Genomic DNA, 27152 nt, shown 5'->3' with positions numbered 1-27152 from the left:
CAATTTTCTCTTTGTTTTTCAATTTGGATAATTTCTATTCACCAACTGTCAAGTTCACTAATGCATTCTTTTGCATGTCTAGTTTGTTGATAAGCCTAAAGAATTATTTATCATGTTTTAAATTTTTACCATCTCCATTTGATTCTTTATAGTTTCCACCTCTCTGCCGCAGAGATTGGAGGAAAATTTTCTGGACATACCAATAAGCTCATGGGAAAAGTTACGGCTGTTCAGGGTCCCACAAGTTTAAAAAGCTACCTACAGTGAGGCCCCACTGGTTGAAGTCTTGTCCATAAACAAAGATTCTAATCAGTTGCTTAATGCCTTATTTTCAAATATGAACAGATACTCAACAATCATTAACTATTTCATAAGCCTCTTTTACGTGAAATGACAAATATCATAAACGTTAGAAAAAAAACTAGAACTCAGAATTAAAATTTTTAACAAATATTCAAAGTTACAAAGAATTGGAAGGTAAAGAAACAAATATCTCCCACAAGATTAAAATAATAAAGAGAAAGGAGGATAGGTGAGAAAAATATGAATATGAGACAACTAACGAAATTTCCCAATAGAAGTTCCAGAAGGAGAAAACAGGGGAGGAAATTATTAGATATAATACAAAAATACTGAGTTTCCAAGTTAAAAAGACCCACACAAAGTACCCAGCTTAATAAGTGAAGAAAGGCCATATCACAACACAGCACTGTGAATTTTAATACCTAAAAGCTTTTGGGGAAAAAAAAAATCACCATTACGGACTGGGACTCTCAACAGCAATATATGAAAATAAAACCTCAGCCAGGCACAGTGGCTCACGCCTGTAATCCCAGCACTTTGGGAGGCCGGGGTGGGCGCATCACAAGGTCAAGAGATTGCGATCATCCTGGCCAACATGGTGAAACCCCATCTCTACTAAAAATACAAAAATTAGCTGGGCGTGGTGGTGCATGCCTGCAGTCCTGGGTACTCGGGAGGCTGAGGCAGGAGAATTGCTTGAACCCGGGAGGCGGAGGTTGCAGTGAGCCGAGACTGTGCCACTGCACTCCAGCATGACAACAGAGCAAGATACTATCTCAAAAAAAAAAAAAAAAAGAAAGAAAAAAAGAAAAAAAAGAAAGAAAAAAAGAAAAGAAAATCTCTATATTCAGAAAGAAAATTATTTCTAACCTGGAATTATAAAACCCAGTCAAAATATCAATGAGATTTGAGGCAGAATAGACATTTTCAGATGTGCAATAATTTGTCCTCCACATACCTTGTTCAGGAAACTACGAAAGAATATGGTTTGGCTGGGCACAATGGCTCATGCCTGTAATCCCAGCACTTTGGGAGGCCGAGGCGGGTGAATCACGAGGTCAGGAGTTCAAGATCAGTCTGGCCAAGATGGTGAAACCCCGTCTCTACTAAAAATACAAAAATTAGCCAGGTGGGGTGGCAGGCGCCTATAATCCCAGCTACTTGGGAGGAGGCTGAGGCAGAGAACTGCTTGAAACCAGGAGGCGGAGGCTGCACTGAGCCGAGATCACACCACTGCACTCCAGCCTAGGCGACGGTGAGAGATTCGGTCTCAAAAAAAAAAAAAAAAAAAAAAGAATATGGTTCATAAAAACAAAACAAGGCAGTAAATGAAGAAAAAGAAAGCCATGGTGACTAGGTGTGGTGGCTCATGCCCGTAAACCCAGCACTTTGGGAGGCCAAAGCGGGAAGAGCACTTGAGGCCAGGAGTTCAAGACCAGCCTGGCCAACATGGCGAAACTCTGTCTCTACTAAAAATATAAAAATTAGCAGACTGGGCGTGGTGGCTCACGCCTGTAATCCCAGCACTTTGGGAGGCCAAGGCAAGCGGATCACGAGGTCAGGAGATCGAGACCATCCTGGCTACCACAGTGAAACCCTGTTTCTACTAAAAATACAAAAAATTTGCCAGGTGTGATGGCGGGCGCCTGTAGTCCCAGCTACTCAGGAGGCTGAGGCAGGAGAATGGCGTGAACCTGGAAGGCGGAACTTATAGTGAGCCAAGATCACGCCACTGCACTCCAGCCTGGGTGACAGAGCAAGACTCTGTCTCAAAAAAAAAAAAAAAAAAAAAAAATTGCTGGCTGTGGTGCTATGCATCTATAATCCTAGCTACTCGGGACACTGAGGCATGAGAATCATTGGAACTGGGAAGGCAAAGGTTGCAGTGGGCTGAGATTGTGCCGCTGCACTCCAGCCTGGGTGACAGAGACCCTGTCTCAAAAAAAAACAAAAAACAAAAACAAAATAAAGAGAAAGCCATGAGCTCCTGCCATGGGAGATTTATCCTAGGACAGATGGGAATCTGGGGATGTGCAGAGGCAAAGACGCTTCCATGCAACAGCTGTGTGGCAGCAGCCCTCAGTAGCCACCAATCCAGACGGAAGAAAAGATGTAGTCTGAGAACTCTAGGAAGGGCATCTCCAATGAAAGAACCTGATTTGCTTGCCAGTTTGACAGGTGTTTTCCAGATTTGGTGACAAGTCTGGTAATGAGTTAATAATGGTATATAAAAACTAAACAAGTGAAAAAAATGGGGCAATTATTTATTATTTATTTCACTTGCCCCACTTTTTCACTGGTTTAGTTTTTGTACACCAAAACTAAAGAGAGAAAACAGAGGGAAAACAAAAATTATACAAAATATATAGTATATCATATGGCTCTGCTGTGAATATACACCACCATAACCATGTAAATACTGCTTATTAACTTAATTAAAAATTATGAAATAATTATATACAGAATACGTATTTTGAGGGCAGGGAAATAAGGGCTAAATCCTCATCAAAGTAGGAAGTGAACAGATAAGGTCTAAAACCAAAAAGTCAGTAACAATATAAGCAATAGTTTAAAAATATGGATGGAAACACCCAAATAAACTGATAAAAGATGTGCAAGTAACTGCATCTGGAGAGACGGAACAAGGTTGAGATAAAAGGAGCAGGTTTGCTGTTTTTCTTTATAAGCCTTGCAGTATTGCTTGATTTTTTGAACTATGTAACTACATTACTATTTATTAAAAATAAATTTTTGAAAATAAACCAGGGCCAGCCCAGGGCTACAGTGGCTGCTCAATAAAGGGTTACCAAGCTCTCTGGTTGGATGAGTCTTGGGCCAGGTTCAGCTTCAGTTCCCCAGAGCAATTCTGGGGGGAGAAGGCTCTGTTGAGAAGGCATCAGCCACTTCACTAGCAACCTTGATATAGCTCCTAGAGATCCCCTCCTAACCCAAGTCCAAGACCTCATCCCTGCAACTTACTGTCTTTGTTTCCTTGTCTGTCTCTCTCAGGGGACTAAGTGCCCCTTGAAAACTACATGTTGCATTTTTCATCTCTGTTCCTCCCCCCTGTCACCCCTCAGTGCCCAGCCAGAAGCCTAGAACCTCGCAAATTCTCAGTGTTCAGCAATTCTCATATGTGAGTGAAGACAGGAGTTTATGGTCCAAAGAGTTCCTCATGAAGGTAAAAGTGTTGTAGAAAGGGCGAGGCAGCTGGGTGAGGCTTGTCAAGAAGGTGGCAAGGCCTTGGCCAATAGTCTCCTTTGACCAGCTGTGTAACTCCTCATTCATCTGTGTGCAACATCCTGTCTCACCTGTTGTGATTCTGCTACCCAGGAGGCCATGTGGCCATACCAGGAGCTTCTGTCCCCCCCAACACCTGGCCCAATGCACTGCCCTTGCCACCATGGGCAACCCAGAGGGTTCAGGTGGTCTACTCCAATAAACCCTTTCCCACAAGAACCCCAGCTACTTTGGAGGAGCACTGCCACATGCCAAGCATGCCACCAGGTGCCATTTGTACAGTGACTCATTTAACTCTCACAGAAGTCCTATGAGTCAGGTGTTGGTCCTCCCTTCCCTTCCATTTTACAAGTGGAAGAACTGAGAGTTTTGCAGAAGCTAAGTACTTTTCTGATGTGCTCTTAACCACTATGTTGGAATCCCCAGCAGCTGACTTTTGTTTCCAGTGGTGTCAGAGCTGGGAGAGACTTTTGATGAGAAAGTAAGGCTTAGAAAGGAAGCTTCATTCCTATTTCACCCAGGGCGATGGCAGAGCTAGCAGTAGAGCCTGGATCGGAATCCTGTCTCTTGACTTCCGGCCCAGTGCTAGTCCACCATTGTGCACCAACCCCAGCTTCAGCCAGCCTATCTGGAAATGATTAGGCAGCAAACAACTCCACAAGGGAGGACAAGAAATGACCCCTGCCTCCCTGCCCACCCAGCCCATCATGAGTTGACAGGACAGGAAAGACGTCTTCCTACCTTTCCAGCGCCACTCTCTCCACTGACAACAATGGACTGGTTGACTGGTTCAATCAGGCTCTTGACGTTCCTGTAGGTCTGTTCACCCACAGTGAACACATGGGGCTTCAGTTTCTGGAACATCAAGGAGTGAAAGGTCATGTGAGGGAATGCCTGTTTTTCAATGACTGAGCCAGTGATGACTGAGATGGGGAGGCTGCCAATAGCAGTGGTTGGATGCTTCCTTCAGAAAAATTTTCTGGATGTCACAGTGTTAGGCCCAACTTTAGGACCCCTATGTTGGCTTTACCTACTCATCTTCTCTCAGCCTAGAAGCAGTGCTAGCCTTGACCAGTTTACGACATTAACACTTTATACTCCCATTTTATCTTGCTTTAATTGTCTTATCCTTCTTCCTGTTACTACATATTATTATAATTTGCAATTTGCAAAGTTCTTACAAACTACTGCCTAAGAAGTCTGTCCACTAATTGGAAATATAACCCTATTTTATAGACGAGGAATGTGAGGTTCACAGGAGTTAAATAACCTTTCAAGGCCATTCAGCAAGTAAACATATCCATGTGATTTAAATTCTAAAGCCACTGTTCTTCTTTTCGTCAACAACTATTAGCTGTCTTCAATGTACTAGGCATCAATCAAGCTGGATGCTGAGGAAACAGAGGGGACTACAACTTGGCTTTTACCTTTGAGGAGGCAGGGCAGACAACAGACAGGGCTCACAGGACAGACTTCCCCTGGATTCCAACTGGATACTTCATCATGAATGAACATCTGGAGGGCCAGGCCATCTACACAATGCCTAGCTAGCCCAGCCAGCAGTGATCACTTACCCACAGCTTGCTGAGGGAGAAGGCAACTGTTCCATACGGTGTCAGAGCCATTCCTCTCTACACCTGCCCTTGCCCTAGCCACCTATCACCTGGAGGGATACAAAGCCTCCAACTGTTGTATCTGCCTCCTGTCTCACCTTCTTGAACCCAACTCCCAGAGTAATTATTCGTCTAGTGTGTTCTGTTCCCAGACCCACCTCTATGTGGATGAAGATGCTCTGCAGATTCTCTCTGCCTGCTATAGTGCTTCAGACTCTTCACAAATAGCCCTGGCTTTCTCATCTTCCTGCTCTCATCTACTCCCTCTTGCCCCCAAGACCTCCCTCCTGCCAGCAAGTTTTCTCTCACCTCTCCCTGAATGCATCATGCACTTTTATACCAACAAGCTCATTATCTGTCTGTACCTCCACCAGCCCACCCCAAATAATTTATCCTTTTCTCAGTAGAGGAATAAATTACTTTCCTCAGTAGACATAAACATATGCTGAATTTTCCAGGGCAATCCCTATCGTGTATAATTTCATTCTTTTCTAAAAAAGGTAGTTTTGGGGGACTTGGTGGCTCATGCCTATAATCTCAGCACTTTGGGAGGCTACGGCAGGTGGATCACTTGAGGTCAGGAGTTTGAGACCAGCCTGGGCAACATGGTGAAATCCCATCTCTACTAAAAATACAAAAATTAGCTGGGCATGGTGGTGGGTGCCTGCAGTCCCAGCTACTTGGGAGGCTGAGGCACGAGAATCGCTTGAACCCTGGAGGCGGAGGTTGTGGTGAGTCGAGATCACACTACTGCACTCCAGCCTGGGTGATAGGGAGAGACTCAGTCTCAAAATAAACAGGGCCGGGTGTGGTGGCTCACACCCGTAATTCCAGCACTTCAGGAGGCCGAGGTGGGCGGATCACCTGAGGTCAGGAGTTGGAGACCGACCTGACCAATATGGAGAAACCCCATCTCTACTAAAAATACAAAATTAGCCGGGCGTGGTGGCATATGCCTGTAATCCCAGCTACTCAGGAGACTGAAACAGGAGAATTGCCTGAACTCAGGAGGCAGAGGTTGCGGTGAGCCCAGATCACGCCATTGCACTCCAGCCTGGGCAACAAGAGTGAAACTCCATCTCAAAATAAATAAATAAAATAAATAAATAAATAAATAATAATTAAAAAAGGTAGTTGGTTAAACACACAAATATATAATACCTTCATCAATCCTTTCCTATTAATAAAACCACAAAGAGAAAAAAATCCTTTCTCTTAAATCTCTATTTTAGAGACATAAGACACTCAGTTAAACAAATATTTATTTATTCTCCACTTTGCACCGTCTGTCCTGTAGTCAGTTCTTTACAGTTCAAAATTCTGCCAGCTCCTATTGGGCAGGCCGTGGCACTAGCAGACTCTGAAGGACCACATGGCTGGTGAAAAGATGAATAAGGACAAGGAAACCGCAAAGAGGTTTGGGGGAGGTAGAGGAGCCCTGAGGCCACAGGAAGCGGCAGAGCCTTACCTGGGGCTGAGGCGCAGCATGGTACTCTCTCATTAGCTCGGGCGAGTAGAGCTGAGGAATGGGCTTGAAGGGGTTCAGAGCTACCAGGGTGCAGCCAGCATTGGTATAGAATCTGTCTGCCATGTACCGGGCCTGAAGGCACCTGAGGACTGAGGCAGAGATGCCTTTAGCAAACTCTGGCTCAAATATAGACAAACCACACACACAGACACACACCTGCTTAACTAACAGCCCTCTTTCTGCAATTAGCCAAGAATCATTAAATCCCAGCAGCTCCCTGAAGAATAGATACAAGATCTAATTAAGATGAGCTCCAAATCTGAAGCAAAGCATGCCCTGGGGAGCCCAGGTGCAGCTGCCCATGCTCCCTCGGGCAGAGGTCTGGAGCAGCCCACCTGGCTCCAGATCAGGAGTCCTGCCGACCTCCGTCTGACCTGGAGAAACTGCGCTGACTACTCTCATTGCACCTCCAACCTCCTGGAGATGGTACTCTTGAGGAAAGGGAGGCCCATACCTGTCTCTAGCGTCACAGGATTCACCCTGGTGAGGTCATCCAGCTGGTACAGCAGGACCTCCCCATCCAGGAACTCCTGCAGATCTTCTCTGAGGTATTCCCTGGCTTGGCCATCAGACCTCGGATTGTGGCCATTGACCTGGAAGAGATAACATGAAGGTGAGGCCAGGCGAGGTGGCTCATGCCTATAATCCCAGCACTTTGGGAGGCCAAGGTGGGCGGGTCACGAGGTCAGGAGATCGAGACCATCCTGGCTAACATGGTGAAACCCCGTCTCTACTAAAAACAATACAAAAAATTAGCCGGCCGTGGTGGCGGGCACCTGTAGTCCCAGCTACTCAGGAGGCTGATGCAGAATGGTGTGAACCCAGGAGACGGAGCTTGCAATGAGCTGAGATTGTGCTATTGCACTCCAGCCTGGGCGATAGAGCAAGACTCCATCTCAAAAAAAAAGAACAAACCATGAAAGCCATGATAGCTGGTACTCAGAACAGCTGGCAGCTACAGAAGGGTGGGAACCTGTATAGTAGAAGGAGACTCTGGTATCATAATCTGGTTGGGTTCAAATTTCAGTTCTGCCTCTTACTAGCCCTGTGAGCCTGGGTCTAAGTTACTCTCTTTGAGTCATAGCTTCTTTATTTGTAAATAAAGGAAAATAAACTCAACTGACAGGGTTATTGGGAAGAAAAGAAGAGATATACAAAGCATTTAGTCAGTGCCTGACATACAGCATGTACTCAACAAACGCTATCTCTTCTGCCAAGAGCTCCGGCCAAATCCACTTCCAGGCTAATAGCCTTACTGGGCCTGGCTGGGGTGGGGCCCAAAAGGCTGCTATAGGAATGTTGCAAAGGAAAAGAACCATGGGTTAGGCCTTTTTGGGAAGAGACAGTACAGCTTTTGATGTAAAACAGCTGTACCTTCCCAGAGAGGTAGCCCCATGTCTTCATCACCTGCCTTTCATGGCTTAAATTTAGGCTGGCTAATGAATTGATTCCCTTGGCCTGGGTCTGCTGGAGAGAAAGCCTGGCTCAGAAGGCTGTCTGAGGTCAAGAACAGGCACCAAGGGAACAGGTCCCTTCTCCCTTGCCTATCTTTTTTTTTTTCTTTCTTTCTTTTTTCAGAGACAGAGTCTCGCTCTGCTACCCAGGCTGGAGTGCAATGGCGTGATAATAGCTAACTGCACCTCCAACTCCTGAGCTCAAGTGATCCTTCTGCCTCACCTTCCTGAATAGCTGGGACTAGAGGCATGAGTCACCCTATCTTCCTCTGCCCATCCTTGATGCCAACCCTTTCCACATGTATCATCCCTCCACTTCCTCCCGTGGTCCCATTTCTCCTACTGTCTCCTTTGGGGATGCAAGAAAGATAGAGTGGGGGTTGAAGACAGGTATCTTGCTGAAATGTGCTTTTGAAGGAAGAGGTCTGTGATACAGCAGGTGGATTTCCAATGAGAATGGTGAGCCTAAAATTTCAAACCTCTCAGGGAAACAAGCCATGGTGGCAAGTTTCCTCCAAGAGGCCCAGTAATGCATTTCTTCCAAAACCACTGCCTGTTCTCTGAACTTTGGGACCACTACAATATACAAGGTAGGCTCTTGACCTCCAGGGTAACTGCTGAGGTCAGAGCACAGCTAGATCTATGCATATCCCTCTGCTTTAATGAAGGAAAAAAAAACACCACCACACAAACCACTCACAAACTCAGACACAATTTATGAAGAGTTCTGATCCAACCAGAGAGGCATCTGAGTATAGTGATCAAGTACCCGGACTTGAAAGCTAGTTGTCTGGGTTTGAATCCTGATTCTACCTCTTACAGTTATATACTCTTATGTTAATTTCTTAATCTCTTTGTGCCTCAATTCTCTTTGTCTGGTCCCTGTAATCCCAGCTACTTGGGAGGCTGAGGCAGAAGACCCACTTGGGCCTAAAAGTTCGAGGCTGCAATGAGTTATGATCGTACCACTGCACTCCAGCCTGGGCAACAGAGCAAGAACTTGTCTCTAAAGTAAAAAATAAAAATGGCTGGGAGCGGTGGCTCACGCCTGTAATCCCAGCACTTTGGGAGGCCAAGGCAGGTGGATCACGAGGTCAGGAGATCGAGACTATCCTGGCTAACACGGTGAAACCCCGTCTCTACTAAAAAATAGAAAAAAATTAGCCGGGCTTGGTGACAGGTGCCTGTAGTCCCAGTTACTTGGGAGGCTGAGGTAGGAGAATGGTGTGAACCCGGGAGGCGGAGCTTGCAGTGAGTCGAGATCGTGCCACTGCACTCCAGCCTGGGCAACAGAGTGAGACTCCGTCTCAAAAAATAATAAATAAATAAATAAATAAATAAAAATAGAAAAATTTCCAGCTGGCCACCGTGGCTCAAGCCTGTAATCCCAGCACTTAGGGAGGCCAAGGCGACCCTGTCTCTATAAAAAAATACTTAAAAATTAGCTGGGCGTGGTGGTATGTGCCTGTAACCCCAGCTACTCTAGAGGCAGAGACAGGAGGGTTGCTTCAGCCCAGGAGGTTGAGGCTGCAGTGAGCTATGGTGATGCCACTGCACTGGGAGACAAAGTGAGACCCTGTCTCTAAATAATTTTTTAAAGTTCTTATCTGTAAAATGGGATAATGGTACCTACCTCACAGATACTCATAAGCACATAAACACATGAAGGATTTAGAAAGGCCAACTGGAATCTACCAAAAAGGGTTAGCTGGCCGGGTGTGGTGGCTCACGCCTGTAATTCCAGCACTTTGGGAGGCCGAGGCGGGCGGATCACAAGGTCAGGAGATCGAGACCATCCTGGCTAACACGGTGAAACCCCGTCTCTACTAAAAATACAAAAAATTAGCCGGGCGCGGTGGCGGGCGCCTGTAGTCCAGCTACTCAGGAGGCTGAGGCAGGAGAATGGCGTGAACCTGGGAGGTGGAGCTTTCAGTGAGCCGAGATTGCGCCACTGCACTCCAGCCTGGGCGACAGAGCGAGACTCCGTCTCAAAAAGAAAAAAAAAAAAAAGGGTTAGCTATTCTTCTTCTAAAAGCGGCTTTTGTATTTTTCTTTTCTTGACACAGAGTCTCACTCTACTGCCCAGGCTGGAGTGCAAGTGGCACAATCTCGGCTCACTGCAACCTCTGCTTCCCAGGTTCAAGTGATTCTCATGCTTCAGCCACTCAAGCAGCTGGCATCACAGGCATGCACCACCATACCTGGCTGAGTAGAAATGGGGTTTCGCCATGTTGGCAAGACTGGTCTCGAACTCCTGGCCTCTGGTGATCTGCCCGCATTGGCCTCCCAAAGTATTGGGATTACAGGCATGAGCCACCGTGCCCGGCCTTATTATTTATTTATTTATTTAAGAGACACGGTCTCACGACTGGATGCGGTGGCTCACTCCTGTAAAAGCACTTTGGGAGGCTGAAGCAGGCAGATCACCTGAGGTCAGGAGTTTGAAACCAGCCTTGTCAACAGAGTGAGATCCCATCTCTAAAATTAAAAAAAATAAAAATAAAAAATTGTTAAAAAAAAATTGGAGGCCAGGTGTGGTGGCTCATGCCTGTAATCCCAGCACTTTGGGAGGCCGAGGTGGGCGGATCACGAGGTCAGGAGATCGAGACCATCCTGGCTAACATGGTGAAACCGTGTCTCTACTGAAAAATACAAAAAATTAGCAGGCAAGGTGGCTGGCGCCTGTAGTCCCAGCTACTCGGGAGGCTGAGGCAGGAGAATGGCATGGCATGAACCTGGGAGGTGGACCTCGCAGTGAGCCGAGATTACGCCACTACACTCCAGCCTGGGGACAGAGCGAGATTCCATTTCAAAAAAAAAAAGGAGAATAGAGAAAAGCAAAAGGAGCATAAAAATCCATAATCATACTACCCAGAAATAACCAATATTTTAGAGAATATCATACGTTTTCTTCCCTAAATACATATTTTAAAAACATTGAAAAGTATTATATTTTTGTGTAACTTGCTTTATTCCATTGTACTGATATACTTTAAGCAGTCTACTGTTTAGACATTGTGTTTTTTTTTTCAATTCTTTTACAATTATAAATGGCTTTATATTCACTGACGTTCTCATGTCCTTTACGCAGATCATTTTTGAGAAGCAGGATTGCAGGCTTAAGTTTAAGTCTTAAACTATGCATGCATAATTTTAAGGCCCTTCACGTATTATTGCCTAATTAGAAGAGCCACTTTTAGGCTGGGTGTGGTGGCCGGGCATATTTTCCAAACTTCTGATAATCAATGTGACCCTGAATAAGCCACTTAACCTCTTGGAGCCTTATCTCCAAAATGTGGAAATAACAGCACTATATACGTATATATAGTACTGTATCTTTCTCATGGAGAGGTTGTGAGGATTATACAAAATCACACATATAAATGCTTAGCATAATGCCTATTACATAATAAGGACTCAACACAGCGAAGCAGCTAGTATGGTTATGGTGAACATTACTGCTTTTTTAATAAAAGAAAAAAAAAGTTAAAAATAAGCAATAAAAATGCCCAGAGCAGTCAATTGTTTTGCCCACTTCTTACCTTCAAACCTGTTCCAGGAGCCATATGGCTGGAAGGTCAAGTGGCAGTGTCTACCACAGCTCCCTTGAGGCTGGCAAGCCCCACACCTAGCTGCTATCTTGCTGAGTTCAGACACTTACCTACCAAACTCCACTAGACTCTGAGCTCCTTGAGGGCAAGCACCACCCTCAACATCTGCCTCAGCCCAGTGCCTGGCAACACTTGGTAAAATAAAAATTCAGCAAATATGTACGGGCACTCTCTCGGGACCAGGAGCTACACATGAAGGATGATATGGGTATGAGATAGAGCTCCACTATAAAGGGTGATTTGGAATCCTACAGGCCTGGGGCAACAGTAGCCTTTTCAGAGAGGCAGAGACATGGGGATCATGCACCCATGATCCACTCATCAGAATCCTTCTATATTTCCTCATAGATAGTCTCCCGCATTTCTGCACAGGCTGACCTCTTTGCCTGGAGTGCTTATTTTCCTTCTCCACGTGGCTAATTCCTTCTTGTTCTTTAAGGCTCAGCTTCAAGGAACACATCCTCTTGGAAGTCCCAAGCTTCTACTATGCCTCAACAATTCAGGGTGGCAGGGACATCTCTTAGGACTTCCTCTGTAGAATCCCCAAAGTGCCCTAAGGATTCCCTTACCCATCCCACCTTACCTATCCCCAAGAAAGGAGCTAAAAACCACAAGACAGATTCAAATTAGGTATCAGGAAGAGCTTCTTGATGATGAGTAAAAGGCACTGGAGAGACAATTTGAGGAGAGAAAAGAAAGACCTTTAAGGGGGCTTTCCCTTCCTTCCAGGTTAGGGCTAGCAAAAGATGCTGCAGGTGCTTGAGGGCCTGGGTTATCTAAGGTTGAGGTTTTACCTGCTGGAGCATCCTCCTTCGAAGTGGTCAGCCAGGGTTCTGGGTTGCAGGAGGTACAAGGAGTACTATCCACCGAGTCATGGGACCATGGGCTGGGGTATGGTTCCAACAAAGGGCTCAGTTCTGGAGGAATCTCACACGAGTCACTCCAGAGCCTGTGGCATGAGAGAAGACAAGGACCACACACAGGTGAGGGCTTTTCTGGGGTGACTCACTCACTCCTATTCTTCCCACCTAGTAGGAGCAACCAAAATGAGATGCAAGGCAGGCCCGGGCAGAGAGTGAGCCTGTCCTTTCCCTTGCCAATTAGGAGACAGGGGAAACTTTTATGAGAGCCTCAGAGGCTCCCTGGGCCAGTTTTATTACAGGGTTAGGGTTTGGGTTGGGTTGGGGCTGCAAATCCTCTGGGTCAACATGCTGTGGAGGAGGAATAAGACACTGGGGAAACAGAGAAGCCTTGTGCCCTATCTTCTACACTAGACAGAAATATCCTAGTTCTGTGTAGCCAGTCGTTGGTGGGGAGGGGAGGCTGGAGTCATCTCTTGCTGCTCCAGGAAAGGTGTGGTGTGGTAGGGAAATCACAGTTCAACCACTCACTGGGTGTGTGATCCTGGGTCAGCCACATCACCTGCCTTCATTTCTTACCTTGAAAATGGGGACAGTTAAATCTGCCTCATAGGAGTGGTTGTGAAGGTCAATGAGGTCATGGTTTGACAACACCACACAAAGTACGAATCTGAGTATTCACTCAGAAGATAAACACCGTTAGCACTACGACTAAGGGTTGATGATCCATTTGGGAGCACTAATCAGGTGAACAGTCCAATGTCAACCTCGAGAAGGTAAGGATTTCAGGGAGCAGAATCCATCTGGGAGGTGGGGTGTTGTGAGGCTGGGCCTAAGCCAATCTTTGAAGAATGGTTAAGGGACCCTCAGACTTGGAATTTTCTAGGCCTTGGAGCCACCCCTAGTAAGGAGAGATGAGGCTGAGGGTGAGGCGTGCCTGCAATGGATTAACGCTGGTGGAGACTTTCTTGAGGCTCTGAACACATCAAGTCTTTAAAAAACGCAGGGATAGGGACTTCCATAGAAGCTGGAAAAAGGACAATTCAGGTGGAAACAGGCATCAGGACTGTGCTGGACACACTGACCCTGGACACTGACTGTACCCCATCCAAGGGACAGCCATGCAGAGGGCTCCAGAGAACAAAGCTCTTTCAACTGGGAACTCATCTGAAGCAATAGGTCCAGAGGCGCAGCACAACAGGTTTGGGGTTTGAATCCAAAGCCCAAGGCCCCTGGCACAGAACCCAAGAACTGTCTAAGCCTTACTCTGTTTCCTCGTTTATAAAACGGAGTGATAATATCCAGATCTCACACGGCTAAATGAAGGATCAAAGGGGCTAATACCTGTGAGAGCGCTTTGCAAATGTTATCACGATGCAGCATCAGCTCCCAGCTGGAGTCAAGTGAGATCAGAGCAGTTTTCTGCAGTTCTCCCAGCTCCAGTCGGTTTTGCGGTTACCAGCCAAAAATTTCTGGAAAGGGTGTGACCACTGTGGGCAGAAGGGAGAAGGTAATGAGTAAATGGAACACCGAATCAAGGCAAGTGGCAACCTGATCACCAGTCCCTCCTTCTCAGCCTGTTTCTTTCTAGGCATGGAGGACAGTGGGTGGGCAGACGCTGAGAAAGTCTGGGTAAGGGTCTCGTGAGACCAGCTGGCTCCGCCCCCAGGTTCCCGGGGGAAACCGGGGACTCCCGGTCCGGGCGACGTGCCGCCAAACCCAGGGCTGGGATGCCGTTCCGGAAGCACCTGGCACGGGGAGAGTATGTCCTTCCCAGGAAGGTGGACGTGACCCCAGCCAAGGGCGCAGCTGCCCTGACGCCTCCCGGGACCAGCCGCCCCCTCCCGGGGTCCTGAGCTGGGCGAAGAGTGGAGCAAGTACCCTCTCCCCACCCAGGCCGCCCCCTGCCGGCCAGGTGGCAAGGTGGAGGGTGATCAAGAAAGGTTGTTTCAAACGAGAGCGAAGAGCTGGGCTACCCCCTCGTGAGGCACAAGACGGTCAAAAGGAAAAGGGAAGAAAGAAGGGAAACGGCGCTTTGGAAGGGGAGGTGGAGATGCCTCCTGCCTCAGCGCTGCGGGGCAAACTGGCCTCCCAAGCCCCTTCCGCGTCGCGAAGGGCTTCAGATCTGGGCTCGGGGTGACACTCACCGGTCCCACGGCCCGAGCCGCCGTGCTTAAGGCCCCCGCCCGGCCAGACTGGAAAGGCGGGCGGGCTAGGTCAGGCGGCGGGAAGAACACGGGGAGGGGAGAAAAGAGGAGGAGCAGGAGCAAGCAGTGAGGAGAGGAAGCTGGGACCGCCGCACCGCACCCCGTCGGCTGCGGCTCTAGCTAAGTGGCCGGGGGTCGGCCGGCTCCTCCCCAGGGGCGGGGCGCGCACTCGCCGCGTGGGGCTTAGCCGGGACGCCGGGTCCGGCTTGCGGGTTCCATCGACGGTGAGATGTTTTGCGACCCAGGGGTAAAATGAGGGTAAAGCGGCAGCTTCCCACGTTCTGGGGGAGAAGCGCGGAAGCACAGTTTCCTGGGCCTTCGGGCGCCCCCAGGGCTGGGGGTCTTTCAGTAGAGGTCGCCGCGGCAGAGTCTTGTGCGGGTCCCGCGGACCCCATTACCCCGATAGGGCCTCGCCGTGAGGTCTGAGGGGCCGCGTGAGGTGCATGGCGCGCCGTTTCCTCTGCAGGCGCTCCTCTCAGGGCTACAGCCCTAGATCTGGCCTGCACCAGCCCAAAGGACATAAGGACAGGAGTGGGCAGCCCACGGGACACTGGGACCAGCGCCATCATGGGCGGAGACGCGCGGAACCTGCTGGCCCGGAAGTGCAAGCTGCCCCCGTCGGCGGAAGCGCCGCGCGGGAGGCGGAAGCGGCTGGTGTCCGCGTGGTTTGGCGGGTGCCGCGGGAGTCCGGCGGCCCTGCCCACGTAGACCCTCTGCTGGGGGCGCCGGCACCAGTTGAAGCACGTGAGGTATACGGGCAGGGCGCGGCCAGGTCGGGCGTCTGTCAGGAAAAAGACTTTTTATGTTTATTTTTTAAGAGACGGAGTCTCCCTCTGTTGCCCAGGTAGGAGTGCAGTGGCGCGATCTCGGCTCACTGCAGCCTTCAACCTCTGAGCTCAAGCGATCTTCCCCCCTCAGCCTGGCGAGTGGCTGGGATTACAGGCGCGCACCACCACGCTCAGCTAATTTTTAATTTTTCTTTTTTTTCACTCCTGGCCTCAAGCGATCCTCTCTCCTCCCAAAGCGCTAGGATTACAGGCATGAGCCACTGCTCTCGGCTAGGACTTTTTATTTTTAATGATCCACTGATTTGACCATTATTTTTAATGGTCAACTGTGAGGTATTGTCGCAGGTTGCAGACAGGCCATAATGCATGCATGCATTCACTTATTCACTTCATGTTACACTGAGAAGCTCTAGGTTCATGTTTGACCAACAAATGTGTTCTTCCAGTATGCCGTTTTTCAGACAATTATGTGTGGCATTCAGAGGTGTTTTGCAGCCCTTAATAAAAGAGCAGCCAACACTAGTATGTGCTATACATCCATTCTTAATTGCACCCATCGTACCTACTTCCATCCTAACTTGAAAACGTAGCTGTCTGTAAATGAGGGAAGGAGCAGCCTGGGGATCCAGAAATCACTGCAGGGGTCACATTTTGTACCGAGGCAGTAGGTTTAGAGAGGCTCTGAACTGGAACCAAGGCCCCCAACTTCAAAATGTACTTCGCCCCTAGCCTTTGAATTTGCATTAAAGTCATTAGTAAAGTCTATTCAATTTTCATCAAAGAATCTTCATGGTATGTACTGTGCTCCATAATAGAAATTCCCATCTGTCTATGATGCCATTCTCAGAGTTTACATCCCAAATTCGCTTTCTTTTCCTTTTTTTTTTTTTTTTTTTTTTTTGAGACGGAGTCTCACTCTGTGGCCTAGGCTGGAGTGCAATGGCACAATCTCGGCTCACTCCAACCTCCACCTCCCCGGTTCAAGCGATTCTCCTGCCTCAGCCTCCCAAGTAGCTGGGATTACAGGCGGGTGCCATCATGCCTGGCTAATTTTTGTATTTTTAGTGGAGACGGGGTTTTGCCATGTTGACCAGGCTAGTCTTGAACTCCTGACCTCAGGTGATCCTCCCACCTCGGCCTCCCAAAGTGCTAGGATTGCAGGTGTGAGCCACTGCGCCCGGCCCCAAATTCACTTTCTTTGTGAATCTGTCTTGTACAGGGAATAGCTGAAGCTTTGTAACCAATAATTTCATACTATTAGTATGACATTTCTATCCAAATGCATTAGTGTTAAGCTTCATCCCACAATCCTTGGAAGGGGAATCACAAATCCTAGGTGAACTCATTAGGGCCCAAAGTTCTTCTCTGAAATCTAGTAAAATTAAGCCAGGTATGCTAATTACACAAGAATGTTGCTTTTCACAAATCCCTTCCTTTGCTCTTGTTTTCACAGGAAGAAAAATGTCTCAAAAGCAGATGAAGGAAGCTTTTGTTAGTAACCTCAATGGAACCACCGTGCTGGAAATCACCCAGGGATTGTGCTTTCCTGCATTCTGTATCCTGTGCAGAGGGTTCCTGATCATTTTCTCACAGTACTTGTGCTCTTTCTCACATACCTGGAAAACTAGATTCTTCATTGACTTTGTTGTCCTAATAGTTCCCATGGTAGCCACTTTGACCATTTGGGCTTCATTTATCCTCCTTGAGCTTCTTGCTGTAATTATCTTTGGGGCAGGGTTGTTCTATCAAATATACCGAAGGAGGACCTGCTATGCCAGACTGCCTTTCCAAAAAATCCTTGAAAAATTCTTGAACATCAGTCTAGAATCAGAATACATTCCAGCCATCTCCTGTTTCCGTGTAATTACCAGTGCATTCACTGCTATTGCTATTTTGGCTGTGGACTTCCCATTTTTTCCCAGAAGATTTGCCAAAACTGAGCTCTATGGGACAGGAGCAATGGATTTTGGAGTAGGTGGCTTTGTTTTTGGGACTGCAATGGTTTGTCTAGAGGTCAGGAGGAGAAAATGTATGGAAGGGTCCAAATTGCATTACTTTACAAACTCATTGTACTCCGTTTGGCCATTAATCTTCCTAGGAATTGGACGATTAGCCATTATAAAATCAATAGGTTATCAGGAACATTTAACTGAGTATGGAGTTCACTGGAACTTTTTCTTTACCATAATAGTTGTGAAATTGATAACGCCACTGCTTTTCATTATTTTTCCCCTAAATAAGTCCTGGATTATTGCCCTCAGTGTTACTGTATTATACCAGCTAGCCCTTGACTTTACCTCACTGAAGAGGTTAATATTGTATGGCACTGATGGTAGTGGCACACGGATTGGTCTATTAAATGCCAACCGCGAAGGAATAATCTCTACCCTGGGGTATGTGGCAATACACATGGCTGGTGTGCAAACAGGGTTATATGTGCATAAGAACCGATCACATATCAAAGACTTGATAAAAGTAGCCTGTTTTCTTTTACTGGCAGCTATTAGCCTCTTCATATCTCTTTATGTAGTTCAAGTAAATGTAGAAGCAGTATCTCGAAGAATGGCAAATTTAGCCTTTTGTATTTGGATAGTTGCTTCTAGCCTGATCCTTCTTAGTAGTTTATTACTGGGTGATATAATTTTGAGTTTTGCCAAATTTCTAATTAAAGGAGCTCTGGTACCATGTTCTTGGAAACTTATCCAGTCACCTGTTACAAGGAAAAAGCATTCAGAATATCTAATCCCTGAAGCTGAAAGAATGGAACCCAGGCTTTGTTTAATCACAGCTCTCAACAGAAAACAGTTAATATTTTTCTTGCTGTCAAATATAACAACTGGCCTGATCAACCTAATGGTAGATACATTACACAGCAGTACCTTGTGGGCCTTATTTGTGGTCAATCTCTATATGTTTTCCAACTGTTTAATTGTATATGTACTATATTTGCAAGATAAGACTATACAATTTTGGTGATCAGCAGGGGTAGGATATATAAGTACTTGGGCAATATTTAATGAGGAATATTAATTGTAAAGAAATTGTGCTTTTTGGCCGGGTGCGGTGGCTCACACCTGTAATCCCAGCACTTTGGGAGGCCAAGGCAAGCGGATCACCAGGTCAGGAGACCGAGACCATCCTGGCTAACACGGTGAAACCCTGTCTTTACTAAAAAAAATACAAAAGATTAGCCAGGTGTGGTGGCAGGCACCTGTAGTGCCAGCTACTCAGGAGGCTGAGGCAGGAGAATGGTGTGAACCCAGGAGGCAGAGCTTGCAGTGAGCTGAGGTCGCGCCACTGCACTCCAGCCTGGGTGACAAAGCGAGACTCTGTCTCAAAACAAACAAACAAACATGCTTTTCACAACAGTGTTAACCATATTTTATTACAAAATAGAGTTTCAGTCCTCTAAACAGTAGGGATGCTTATTTTTATTTTTATTTTTTTGAGACACAGTCTTGCTCTGTTGCCCAGGCTGGATTGTAGTGGTGCCATAGTGGTGCCATCTCAGCTCACTGCAACCTCCACCTCCCTGGTTCAAGCAATTCTCCTGCCTCAGCCTCCTGAGTAGCTGGGACTGTAGGCGTGCACCACCACACCCAGCTAATTTTTGTATTTTTAGTAGAGATGGGGTTTTGCCATGTTGGCCAGGGTGGTCTCAAACTCCTGAACTCAAGTGATACGCCCACCTTGGCCTCCCAAAGTGCTGGGATTACAGGTGTAAGCCACCACACTGGGCCAATGCTTAATATTTTAATGTATCTCAACAATAAAACCAAGAAGAAACAAAGCCTTGTGACTTGTTAGAATGTATTAAATAAGAAGAAACAAAGCCTTGTGACTTGTTAGAATGTATTAAGTAGTATTTTAAAGAAACTTTATAGTTGTGACATTGAAAGACTGTTGGGGGGGGAGATTTTTACTTTCCACCTTAATGTAACCTTATGCTATTCTGTATTTTTATTGTATATTGCTTTTACAATAAATATAAAATGAAATGTTTATGTTGACATTTCAGTGTGAACTGTGGATTGTCAATGCTTCTTTATTGCTCAATTTAAATTTGAATAAAACCTAGGACTAAGAAGCAAGTGTTTAAAATCAAATACTCCAGTGTGCAGATGGGTGGATAAAAAAAGAAAAGTTTTAAAAATAAAATAAATAAGATACTTATATACTATGAAGTCAGACAAATGCTCCAAAGAATAGACGGAAGGCTGGCATGGTGACTCACGCTTGTAATCCTAGCACTTTTGGAGGCTCAGGTGGGAGGATCGCTTGGGCCCAAGAGTTCAAGACCATCCTGGGAAGCATAGTGAGACCCTGTATACAAAAAAATAGACTGAATTGTATGTCGTATTATAGTTTATACACATAATAATTACGAGGCAATAAAAGTTTTGCTTTGGGATTAATTCATCTTTTAGCCTACCCTATGCTAGGGATTTAAGAAGCACAGCACAAATTTCCTGACACCTCAGAGCTTGCAATCTAGTAGAGGAAACACATTATGTTTCCTCCATATGTACATACATTATGTACAGTATAAACATTACAGTATATGTTTATACTGTAAAATGCTAAGTTATGAAGAAAAAGTATAGGTTGTCAAGGGTGTCAAATCAAGAACTGACCTAGTAAGGAGTCAAGTTTTCCCCCACAGATGTTTTTGAGCTACAGCTGATTAGTGGGATGAGGAGTTACAAAGTCTTAGGTGTCTGGGGGTTGGAGGGCAAACGGCAGAGAACATTTTAGATGGATGACTCCCTCAGCAAAAGTCCTAAGTTGGGAGGGTACCAAGCACGTTATGGAATTGAAAGAAGGCTGAACACAGAAAAAGGAACAGCATGGGCAGAGAGCTGGAGACACAGGCAGGGGCCACATCAGGCATCCTCATCTACCATGCTAAGGGGAAGAAGAACCAATAAGAAAGATGACAGTCATCAAGTACCCAGTGTAATTTAATAAAACTATGGCTAAATTAAGGTTTAATTTAGTTTAAATCTTTAAAAAAAAGAGATGGGGTTGGGGTTGCCCAGGCTGCTCTCAAAATTCCTGGCTTCAAGTGATCCTCCTATGATAGCCTCCCAAAGTGCTGGGATTACAGGCGTCATGATCCTGGCCTATAAGAACGTTTAATATTCTTTTTTTTTTTTTTTTTTGAGATGGAGTCTTGCTCTGTCTCCCAGGCTGGAGTGCAGTGGCAGTCTTCGCTCACTGCAACCTCCGCCTCCTGGGTTCAAGCGATTCTCCTGCCTCAGCCTCCTGAGTAGCTGGGATTACAGGCACGCGCCCCTTCGCCGGGCTAATTTTTGTATTTTTAGTAGAGATGAGGTTTCACCATGTCGGCTAGGCTGGTCTCGAACTCCTGACCTCAAGTGATCCACCCGCCTTGGTCTCCCAAAGTGCTGAGATTATAGGCATGAGCCATCGTGCCTGGCCAGGTGTGTTTATTTTTGATAGATACAACAGAACTTCCCAGTGTCAGCTCATGAAAAAGAAAACCCAATCCACAGATCCTCAGATTTAGGCCACTATGGTAATTTAAATAACATTCTGTGGCCATAGATTGTCTTACCACATAAAACAATGCGGTTATTATAATGAAACAACAAAAGGTCTTCTAATCAACTATCATTTTCCTTGCAACTATCAATTTTTGAGGGCAGAGAAGGGAGAGGGAAAGATAACAAAGTGAGGAGTAAGAAGAAAATAATCTGGTCTAGGACCTCAGCCTATCTATGCCCTTCAGAAAGTGACTCACTCCCATAATTTTAATTTTTTTTTTTTTTTTTTTAGACAGAGTCTGGCTCTATTGCCCAGGCTGGAGTGCAGTGGCATGATCTCGGCTCACTGCAAGCTGCGCCTCCTAGGTTCACGCCATTCTCCTGCCTCAGCCTCCAAAGTAGCTGAGACTACAGGCGCCCGCCACCACGCCCGGCTAATTTTTTGTATTTTTATTAGAGATGGGGTTTCAATCTCCTGACCTCATGATCCGCCCGCCTCGGCCTCCCAAAGTGCTGGGATTACAGGCGTGAGCCACCGGCCCAGCCAATTTTAATTTTACACAATTATAAACTGGGGATGTTTACCACACATGCCCCAATAGCTCTTGGGTTCCGAAGATGACAACCAGTTTTATTTTTATTGAGCATCAATGTCCAATATATTTATATAAACCATATAAGAACCATATGTTGCTCCCTAGGAGATTAAATGTAGTCTATGAAGCAAAAAAATAATAAGGAATACCTTGGTACTTTTTGTTTTTTTAAAATCTAGGTAGCCTGGAGAACAGATAGATCTCATTTATGCCTGCATTTTGTGGCTAGCTTCTCACACATTTGGACCTAAGAAAAAGAATGGTATTTTGCTGATAATTTATTACAGCTCCATCCCTCCAACTGTTCTTTATTAGGTACCAGCAAAATGTGTTCTGCTGTTGATTGCCTTTGCTTTCCTGGCCTTTCAAATCCTTCAACCTTGCATTTTACAATGCCAATATCAAAATGAAATAATAGGCAACAAACAACTGTCTTTTAATGTAGCAATGATATATTTTGTCAATTAGAGGTGTGCTCTCTAAAAGCAGATAGTTTTCATTTTAAAGTACATAGGACAATACTCAAGAAATATTTGCTGCAATACTAGTGGTTATGGCTAAAAATAGAGCAATAGTGAAAATAAAATCAAGTGCCTACTCTAAAACCAGGAAGGTGCACAGTAAAAACTTCGAAAAGTCATTTTGCCATGAAATAATTTTCTAAGCTTTTTCCTTGAGATATTAATTTTATTGTATTGATTGTATTATATTGTATTTGTATTGTATTGTATTGTATTGGATTGGATTGGCTTTATAGCACCCAGGCTACCTCCTTGAGAAACAGCAACTTACCTAGCAAATCCGCCTTTTTCACTTTTAAGAATACATTTTCATTGAATTCCTATTTGTCCAAAGATACTAAGTCTGCTCAGTGGACCTAACAGACAAACCCAAATTAGGGAAAGTAAGCTCAGATAGAAAGAGACTGTTGTGATCTCATTTTATTATGTTTTATGTATGTGTTTTAACACCTTTTCATAGATTTAAATCCTCAGGTGAATACTCCGTTCTTTGTTAGTACCTGGTGTGTGTTCAGTAGTCAAAGTAATGAAAATTAGCACCTATATAATGAACTTGTCATTTTTAATGTTCTTTACCAACCAGAATCCTAATAAGTTTACAAGGTTTAAAGTGGGTACATTAATTGATGTAGCCATTATAGGAGCACCGCTAGATACTGAAAGCCACAGCATTTTTTTTTTTTTTTTTTTTTTTTTTTTTTGAGATGGAGTCTCACGCTGTTATCCAGGCTGGAGAGCCATGGCACAATCTTGGCTCACTGCAACCTCCACCTTCCTGGTTCAAGCGATTCTCCTGCCTCAGCCTTCTGAGTAGCTGGGATTAAAGGTAGTCGCCACCACGCCCAGCTGATTTTTGTATTTTTAGTAGAGACGGGGTTTCTCCATGTTGCCCAGGCTGGTCTCGAACTCCTGACCTCAAGTGATCCGCCCGCCTTGGCCTCCCCAAGTCTTGGGATCACGGGTGTGAGCCACCGCGCCCGGCCTGGTTTGTTTGTTTTCTTACATAAAAAGCATGATTCTCTAAAAAATGTCCAAATTTTGGCTATGTATATGAACATCGTACATACGTATTAGATTCAAGTTAATACTCACACTCTTCTACTCTGCTAACATGGCCAGAAGACATACTTTTTTTTTTTTGAGACGTAGTTTCGCTCTTGTCACCCAGGCTCGAGCGCAATGGCGTGATCTCAGATCATTGCAACCTTTTGCCTCCTGGGTTCAAGCGATTCTCTTGCCTCGGCCTCCCGAGTAACTGGGATAACAGGCGTGTGCCACCATGCTGGGCTAATTTTGTATTTTTAGTAGAGACTGGGTTTCACCATGTTGGTCAGGCCGGTCTCGAACTCCTGACCTCAAGTAATCCACCCACCTTGTCTCCCAAAGTGCTGGGATTACAGGTGTTAGCCACTGCTCCTGGCCCAGAAGACATAAATATTTGCCGGGAAATCACACCTTTGGGAATGAACAATGGTTCTTCGTTTATTATGTCACCGACCCTAACAATGACCACACAATGTACTAAGTCAACATGGCTAAGGGTGCACTATGGGCTTTTTGTTGTGAATCTCTAAGACTCCATGTCATAACCCAAATACTTTCTTGTTTGTTGGTTTTAAGACGGAGTTTCGCTCTTGTTGCCCAGGCTGCAGTGCAATGGTGCCATCTCGGCTCACTGCAACCTCCGCCTCCTAGGTTCAAGTGATTCTCCTGTCTCAGCCTCCCTAGTAGCTGGGATTACAGGTGCATGCCACCACGCCCGGCTAATTTTTGTATTTTTAGTAGAGACGGGGGTTTCATCATATTGGTCAGGCTGGTCTCAAACTCCTGACCTCAGGTGATCCAACCGCCTCGGCCAAAGTGCTGGGATTACAGGCGTGAGCCACCGTGCCCGACCCAAAATACTTTTAAAGGTATCACAGCTCCAGCCTATTCTAGCAGGAAATAGAGCAGTAAATGGATCTATCCTTCAGAACATCAGGACTTTCAGAGGCTAAATATCTTCACAACAGACCTCCAAAACCTTCAAGGTCAGAACTGAACACACGGTGGCGAGAGCAACTGTCTTCACAGCAGTTCTGCTTCCTAGGAGACAGCCACAGGGAAAGGCCTTCGGCCAGTGCCAGAATTTCGCCCAAGGGAGTACCTGCTCACATTAACCCAGCCCAAGAAGTTCCTTTGGCCAAGACGCACACACACACCACTGTCCAGTTTTCTATTTCCCTCCAGTGTAACGACAACCACAAGCTGTCAGCACTTCACTGCGTTCCCCTCAGCGGGATCGGGATGCAGCGCCCCTGGCGAGCGGCGGTGTCAGGGCCCTTTCCTCCTCTTCCCGCCGTGGGACACGAATTCAGTGGCGTCAAGGGCCAAGATACAGAGGCCAGAGTTTGTCTCTCACCCCCCGATGCTCGTCTCCTTTTCCTCACTGCCTTCCGCCCCCTCTGATCTTGGCTCCTCACAACCTATCCAGGTCCTCTCTGGACCTCTGCCCTGAGTCAGCCCGAATCAGGCGGGCTTGCCTCGCTGAAGCAGTTCCCTTTCGAGAAGAGGCAGATTTCCCTCTACATAGACGACACCCTGGCGTGGAGGGGCTTGCCCCTCGGCCCTGGGGAAGCCTTCCCGGTCCGCGGGCTGGGGCCTGAGCTTGGGCCGATCACCCCTCCTACCAGTCCTACTTCGGGTCTAGCGGAATGGCTGGGCTCGGAGGAGGGTGCTGGGCCCGCCGGCGGGACGGCCAAGACTGCCCCCTACTCTCTGGGCGCAGATTTTTCCAGCGGGGACCCCACCGCGGCCGGCCCCAGTCTCGCGAGAGGACGCGGGCCCCGCCCGGCGCCCGGCCCCGCCCGGCCCCACCTTCCCCTTGTCCCCCGCCCGCCCTCCTCCACTCCCCGCGGCGCGAGCGGCTGACTGCCCGGATAGGAAACGGCATTCGGAGCTGCGCTCCCGCCCAGGCCGGCCCTGACGCGGGCCTCGTCAGCCGGTAACGGGGAGCAGAGGTGGGAGTTAGGGAGGCGACCACGAAAACAGTGAAGGTCGGAACCGACAGCCTCCGCCGAAAAGGGTGAGGAAAGGGTTTGAGCCTCCCCCTTCTCTGGACTCCGCAGAGCCGCGCGGGGTCGACCCCTCCCAGGGGCGGGGTCGCGCTGGGCAACTGCAGTCCTGGGTCTGACTGGGCGGGGTGCGCCCAGAAACGGGGAGAAGGGGTCAGCTGGGGGCAGAGGACACCCGGGCGGCGGGCGACGGGGAGCAGGCTGTGGGGCCGAGGCCAGGGGTGGGGTCGTGGGGCCGGGACTCCTGCTCCGAGCGGGGAAGCCCCCGGGCAGGCGGGTCCCTTCCGCCTCTCCTTTGGACCCTGACTGGAGGCCGGCGGGCGGGCGGGCGGGGGCCGGGCGGGAGAGAGGGAGGGAGCGCGGCGCGAGGGGGCGGGTCCCGGCGGCGCTGGGCGCTGATTGGCTGAGCGCGTGTGGAATCGGGTGATGGGAAACGCAGCCCGGCTCTCCCGTCCCCTCCCGCTCCGCTCCCTGCCCCCCGTGGCGAATGTGCTGCGCGGCGGCGGGTGCTTACGCTCGCGGGGTTTGGCTGTTGCAGGCAGGAGCTGGGAGGAGGCGGCAGCGGCGGCGGCAGGAGCAGCAGCGGCGGCGGCGGCGGCAGCTGGGAGGAGGTGGTGACGGTGGCAACGGCAGCGTCGGGGACGATGGCGCGACTGGTGGCAGTGTGCAGGGACGGGGAGGAGGAGTTCCCCTTCGAGAGGAGGCAGATTCCCCTCTACATAGACGACACCCTGACGGTGAGCGGGCCGGGCCGGGCTGGGCCCGCCGCTCCCCTGGCAGCTGTTTCCCCTCCTCCCCCTCCCCCAGGCCGAGCGCTGCGCACTGGAGAAAGAGTGTGTTGCAACTCCTAGGCGAGGCCTTCTCTCCAGCAGGCCCCACAAACTCGCCTTTGCAGTGGGTGGCTCGGTAACCTCTGTCGGCCGCAAGCCCAGAGCTCCGTACGCACTCCCTCTTTCCAGATGTTCCTTTTTTTGGAACCTTTTTCCTTGACCCTTTCCCTTTAGGAGACGCTACTTTTGCCGAAGCACACGTCTCAGAGGGGTTGAAGGATCTTGGGCGTTTAGGGCCTACCCCTTACAGAAACCACCTACCCTCGGGGAGGCTTAATTACCTGGAAATGTCGCAGCTGCACTGCTATCTGTGTATTTTCTGTTTTAATACTGGTAGCGCTCACCACATAAGCTTAATTACTGGGGGCAGAGTGACATGCTCGTGCACAGTCAAGATTCCACTAAAATGGTTTGATTTCGTTGTAATTAGTCTCATATTGCCTCATGCATTAAAACTCTTGAAATAATTGTACTGCTAGGCCCTGCCTCTTCAAAACGGGCTTTCTTGGCATTATTTAGTTTACAGGTGGACTTTTTTTTTTTTTTTTCCCCCCAAAGGAAGCCTAATTATTGAATGTGTAAGAGTACTATAAAAAGCTGATTGCTCATCTTGAGTGTCAAGACCCAGTTCCGGGTACTTTCTTCTTTAGATTTGGTAGTGTAGCATTACCGACCCTCTCTGCCCTATGTTGCTGTACTATTTCCTTTAAAAGGAAATGGCTGAAATTTGAACTGAATCTGAACAGGAAATGAGTGCAGTTGCTTGCCACTATTTCTTAAGAAATGAAATTAACCTTTTCCGAATATCTTTTGAAATCTGCATTTTGATGATGCTGAAGGTTTGGATTATACATTTGCTTATTTCGATAAGGTGCACCTAAGTCTCTTCATCTTATCAGTATTCTTTTGCTATCAAAGGCAGTTGATCAGTTTTGTTCCTCAGTATTTTTTTTTTGCAAATATTTACCGAAGTTTTTTCAAATTTTATGTAAAATGCAAGTCATTGTAGAGATGCCAGTCTGCCTTTATGCTTGCCAGTCT

General features: G+C 47.3%; 4 protein-coding genes across 11 annotated transcripts in view; 2 read left to right on the top strand and 2 right to left on the bottom strand.

Moving 5' to 3' along the window:
• MYO19 (myosin XIX) overlaps positions 1-14099 on the bottom strand; it is a 41589-nt gene extending 27490 nt beyond the window's left edge. Inside the window, 5 exon segments of the mRNA XM_050764585.1 lie at positions 4285-4398; positions 6625-6773; positions 7139-7277; positions 12544-12698; positions 13954-14099. Of these exon segments, the coding sequence (XP_050620542.1) occupies positions 4285-4398; positions 6625-6773; positions 7139-7277; positions 12544-12555 (414 nt within the window). The 5' untranslated portion in view covers positions 12556-12698; positions 13954-14099.
• CA4 (carbonic anhydrase 4) overlaps positions 1-27152 on the bottom strand; it is a 311698-nt gene that overhangs the window by 100283 nt on the left and 184263 nt on the right. The gene's annotated exons all lie outside the window — the stretch shown is intronic.
• Positions 14987-19516, top strand: PIGW (phosphatidylinositol glycan anchor biosynthesis class W). Of its 4 annotated transcripts, none has more exons than XM_050764614.1 (2): positions 14987-15040; positions 17058-19516. In XM_050764614.1, exon 2 carries the CDS (start codon positions 17066-17068, stop codon positions 18578-18580), a length of 1515 nt encoding a protein of 504 aa, XP_050620571.1. In that variant the 5' UTR covers positions 14987-15040; positions 17058-17065; the 3' UTR covers positions 18581-19516. The 4 variants fall into 4 exon arrangements, with proteins under 4 accessions (XP_050620571.1, XP_050620570.1, XP_050620567.1 ...); XM_050764613.1 differs by having other exon boundaries at positions 14998-15074; XM_050764610.1 differs by lacking the exon at positions 14987-15040 and adding an exon at positions 15436-15565.
• Positions 25083-27152, top strand: part of GGNBP2 (gametogenetin binding protein 2) — a 52642-nt gene continuing 50572 nt past the window's right edge. For 3 of the 5 annotated variants that reach the window (XM_050764599.1, XM_050764598.1, XM_050764596.1), the window contains exons 1-2: positions 25110-25292; positions 25820-26018. In XM_050764599.1, the coding sequence (XP_050620556.1) occupies positions 25926-26018 (93 nt within the window). In that variant the 5' untranslated portion in view covers positions 25110-25292; positions 25820-25925. Of the gene's footprint in view, positions 25293-25819; positions 26019-27152 lie in introns of all 5 variants that reach the window. The other 2 variants (XM_050764595.1, XM_050764597.1) reach the window with 2 other exon arrangements.

Source organism: Macaca thibetana, chromosome 16 (genome assembly GCF_024542745.1).
Source record: "Macaca thibetana thibetana isolate TM-01 chromosome 16, ASM2454274v1, whole genome shotgun sequence".
Classification (NCBI taxonomy): domain Eukaryota; kingdom Metazoa; phylum Chordata; class Mammalia; order Primates; family Cercopithecidae; genus Macaca; species Macaca thibetana.
The sequence above is the reverse complement of the archived record's forward strand: the minus strand, read 5'-3'. Positions and strand labels throughout refer to the sequence as shown.

Excerpts from the sequence above, each read along its gene's own strand:
- PIGW (XM_050764614.1), top strand. The coding sequence starts at position 17,066 with ATGTCTCAAAAGCAGATGAAGGAAGCTTTTGTTAGTAACCTCAATGGA.